At 34.8% G+C, this 5,021-nt stretch overlaps 1 protein-coding gene across 1 annotated transcript in view; it reads right to left on the bottom strand.

Annotated features, from left to right (window-relative positions):
* Positions 1-479: 479 nt before the first annotated feature.
* Positions 480-5,021, bottom strand: part of LOC106475749 (C-myc promoter-binding protein-like) — a 12,360-nt gene continuing 7,818 nt past the window's right edge. The window contains exons 4-7 of the mRNA XM_022379800.1: positions 4,815-5,003; positions 4,182-4,331; positions 2,197-2,340; positions 480-1,603 (exon numbers count right to left, since the gene is read on the bottom strand). Coding sequence (XP_022235508.1) covers positions 480-1,603; positions 2,197-2,340; positions 4,182-4,331; positions 4,815-5,003 — 1,607 coding nt within the window. The remainder of the gene's footprint in view (positions 1,604-2,196; positions 2,341-4,181; positions 4,332-4,814; positions 5,004-5,021) is intronic.

A 5,021-nucleotide genomic window follows, 5' to 3' on the forward strand; every position in this document is an offset into this window, starting at 1 on the left:
AAATTCAAAACAAACAAACAAACAAATTGCTAATGAGCCACTCTGGACTTAGTGGAACAAATACAGAACTTGAAAAAAAACGATTAATGTTATTGCAGATATATGCTCAAGTACACCAAACTTATTTGTAGTACGGTAACTTATGTACCTGTAACTAAAGTTAACATTGTATTTAATGAGAGGAACTTAACAAAACTGCAAGTTTTGTGAAGGTGATTTCCTAATTATATGCACTTTTCATACAGCTATGGGGTATACATAACATTATGACTGAGATACCACTATCAACGTAAAAATTTCAAACTGTGCCTAAGTCTTCAACTGTTAAGCTGAAGTTTTTTTCTGTGTTATTTTTAGTTTTTACTCACAGCTTTACATTAAATCTTCCCCCAAAAATAAAAATATAATCCTAGCAAAAAACAAAACATAAACAAGTTGTATGAATTAAAAAGCATCATTATAAATATCAGTATTTATTACTAGCTCTTACCCTTTGTTGGAGTATTGGATGTTGACCAGGACTGTTTGAGCTCAGTAAACTTAGTGGCAACTGAATTAGCTGCCGACATCAGGCTGTCAAACATTTCTGCATGCTTAGACGTTAATTTAGGTAACCTAAATGAAGACATGCTAACCGAAAATGGTCGACCGGGAGTCCTTGTTCCAACAATCTTTAAGCTCCTTTTTGATTCTGGAGTTGCTGGGAGAGTCACAGAATAAGATGGAGTAGTTCTGCCGCTTGCAGCTTCTACAGAGTCATCAGCTGTTAGCTTACTCGTAAGTGAACTATTCGAGGATCTGTGTGTAGGGCCATGAAAGGTTGAGCTGCGGGTAACTTTCCCACCATCACCACTGCTCAATCCTAACGTCGAGCTAAGACTAGATGCTACTCGAGGAAGTGAATTAGTTGTAAAATACTCCCAATTAAACCAGGTCTCTTTCAGAGGACTGAAGGTGGATGTAATAAAATCCTGCTCTTGAGTTTCCTGTAATTCACTGTCATTACTACCACAGGAACTACTGTGGTAACTACCATTTTCAGGTAGTGAGGAATGGAAGTCGGGTGATATACTTTGATCATTCTGAGGAGTTTTACCCCGTCTTTTAATGGGGATATTAGGTGATCTAGGACGAGGTAATATAGTTGATGTGATTGTCTCTTCCGAACATTCTGTAGCAAGTTCAGTGTCCGATTCTTCTTCACAACAACTAAGTTTTAAAACTCTTGCTGGTTCTTTGTTCTCTCCTAAAGTCGGAGAGGTACTAGCAGAATTTTCTGTTACAGTCAACAGCGGAGGTTCTTTGTGATCAACTCCTTTTGGATCTTTGAGGGCTACTGGTTCATTCCTAATTTTTCGGATGATTTGGGTATCATTGCCAAAGCTCCTGGAGCGTAGAAACATTTGAGGAGAGTCAACTTCATTTAGAGGCTGGGCTAATGGACCACTGTAATGTCTCAATCTATACGTTCGACTAGTTCTCCGCCCGTGATTTCCTGCACTTCTGTGTCGTTTACGTCCATGTTCGTTACCCTGCTCATCATTAGTTGGACTATCAACCAGCAACGGATGACTTGTGATCAGAACTCCAGCATAGCTATCCACTAGATGAAAAACAACACTGTCTCAAATCATCTTTATTTTTAAGGAGAATTATTCATCACATTTACAAGCACATTTCTTTTTAATGATATCTTAAAAGAGACCATTAACAAAACACAATTTTGAAAATGTATAAAACAAAATCAATCTTGTAATGGAAGGAATTTTCGAATAAATTTTACTGTGAAGAAACACATTTGGAGTATTTTTCCAATGTGATTATATTTTTCTATAAATAATTCTGAAGATAAAATACCTTACTGAATATACACCGTAATAAGTTAAATGTTTCTTTGATTAAAGTAATATGAGAAAACACGATTCTGACCTCCTTGGTTTTAACTGCTTCTGTAGAATCAATAAAGAAAACAACCTTTTTTTTCTGCAAACAAAACTGAAGCATTACTTATTTTTTCTTGATTTAAATTAATAGTTTTATGCTACTAGTACAATAATAAACCTGCTTGATAGTTTCTTTAAAAATTCTTCATCATCTATTAGAAATGGGGGTATAAGAAGAAAACACATATATCACATTCTTGTGTTATGGAAGTGTTATACATGACAGTTACTGTTCCGTCAACAGATCACAAACCTGAGATATCGGGCATCCCAGACAGACTACTCAGGCTGCTGGCTGAACTACGTACTATACTTCCAACCCTGTTCCTAAAAGCATCTGCGGCTGAGAAGTCCAAATCGTCGAACTTCAAAGCTCTCACGGATCCAGGACAACCTACTGAAGTAAAAAATAATAATTCAAGAAAACAGCAGAATAAATAAATAAATATTGGTTGCATAATGTTGTAATGAGTTTAAATTATAAATGAAAGAATCATAAAAAAGGGAAATTTCAAGTCCATCTCAGTTGTTTAAAAAATTTATAAATATTACACATCAATTTCAAGTTTAAAAATTTATAAATATTACACATCAATTTCAAGTTTAAAAAAATTATAAACATTACACATCAATTTCAAGTTTAAAAAAATTATAAACATTACACATCAATTTCAAGTTTAAAAAAATTATAAACATTACACATCAATTTCAAGTTTAAAAAATTATAAGTATTACACATCAATTTAAATAATAGAAAAAAGAACATATACTAGACAACACCCACATACCATACTAAGTACAGGTTTTTCTCTGATTAATGTGTGTATGATAACATAACTGGTAACGACTGTATGTAATGTGAAACATTCACATTGGTACATATCTTTATTTATCCAGTCACGTTTGTTACTTTCTTTCAACAAGTACGAATAGTAAGTTTTATAACAATAATAAAAGTGAATCTAAAAATGCATTTATTTATATGGAACTTGTAACAATTAGTTCATTGCGTAAAGAACCATTCATATTTTAAAATGTATCACATAGTATATTGGAAAAGAAAAACCATCAACCTCTGATTGCACATATCCATAAGTAACTTTAGTGTCTAAGTTTACTCAACAGCCTTCATTAACGGCAAGTTCAATTCCTGAGTTATCACATCTTGATAATTCACGGCAAATTTAATATCTATTTAAACTTTTCATAGTTACTGCTGGGAAGGATTAACATTTTGATACATAAGAAGTGTCAACAGGTGGACAGCATCACAATATGCTACAAATCACAAGTGTCAACAGGTGGACACCATCACAATATGCTACAAGTCACAAGTGTCAACAGGTGGGCAACATCACAATATGCTACAAATCACAAGCGTCAACAGGTGGACAACATCACAGTATGTTACAAATCATAAGCGTCAACAGGTGGGCAACATCACTTAATGCTACAAATCACAAGTGTCAACGGATGGACAACATCACAATATGCTACAAATCGCAAGTGTTAACAGGTGGACAACATCACAATATGCTACTAATCGCAAGTGTCAACAGGTGGACAACATCACAATATGCTACAAATCTCAAGTGTTAACAGGTGGACAATATCACAATATGCTACAAATCACAGGTGTTAACGGGTGGACAACATCACAATATGCTACAAATCACAAGTGTCAACGGGTGGACAACATCACAATATGCTACAAATCACAAGTGTTAACGGGTGGACAACATCACCATGTGCTACAAAACACAAGTGTCAACAGGTGGGCAACATCACAATATGCTACAAAACACAAGTGTCAACAGGTGGACAACATCACAATATGCTACAAAACACAAGTGTCAACAGGTGGACAACATCACAATATGCTACAAATCACAAGTGGATAAAAACATAAGTGTTAACAGGTGGACAAAAACACCTTGTGCTACAAAACATATGTGTCACATGTGCTAAGAAATTACAAACTCAATGACAACATTCACACTTCAGTGAAAAATAGTCTAGGACACAATGCCTGTTTCACAAAGTTTACATATCACTAATGATCAAACAATTAACAAAATAGACATATTACTTCTATATATATCTAATATATAAAATAATGAATAAAACCAACAATATTTGAAATATATTTAAATTCATTCCTGTTGCTAAAATAATAACAACCACAAAAAGAGATCTTTACGTTTATAATTTGAAAAGAGAAGTGTTGTTGAATAATACCTTGCACAGAAGGGAGATCTGGTTTAAACAGATCGGATGAGATTGTTTTTGTCCCTTCAACACCAGATGGTTGTACAGGTGTTTGCATCAGTGCCACTTTCTGGGCTTCTTCTGCATTCATAGAGCTATAGCCACCATCTGATTGTCCTCCTGGGAATAAAATACTTTACAATCAAAAACTGTACAAGCTAAGTTCTTAAATAAGACAGGAAACTTGAAGAAACATTCAGTTAGATCTACTACACATAAACACAGGTAGATTCAGATTGCTATAAACACAGGTAGATTCAGATTGCTATTAACATAGGTAGATTCAGCTGGCTATTAACACAGGTAGATTCAGATTGCTATTAACACAGGTAGATTCAGATTTCTATGTACATCACAAAGAGAAATAGTTAACTATTTGTAACAGAACTTCGCACTGTGGTATTAAACTGACACTCTAAAGACTGTATTACCACATACATAATACTTTGTAGTTAAGCACTAATCTACATGATTGGATTCCTGTGCTGAGCCCACCATGACTTTGAAACCCAGTTTTTTAGCATTATAAGCCTTCAAATGTAGCACTGACCCATTTGGGGGACAACATGCACGATGAAAGGAAGGAAAAAAAAACTATCTTGCCTGAACTATACTTATCAACTTGTCCCAAGTCAGACGTTAATTCAATCTGGTGAGTTTTGTCTTCCGAGCCTTCTTCGTCAGTGCTCATTCGGCTGACTTGGTCATATTCAATATCCGATCCTAATGAAAGTGATCGTTGAGCTTTCTTCTTTGAACCGTGACGGAACTGCGTCACACCAAGTATAACATTTCTCAACTTGTTCCACA

The sequence above is a fragment of the Limulus polyphemus genome, unplaced genomic scaffold (genome assembly GCF_000517525.1).
Source record: "Limulus polyphemus unplaced genomic scaffold, Limulus_polyphemus-2.1.2 Scaffold9100, whole genome shotgun sequence".
NCBI lineage: Eukaryota > Metazoa > Arthropoda > Merostomata > Xiphosura > Limulidae > Limulus > Limulus polyphemus.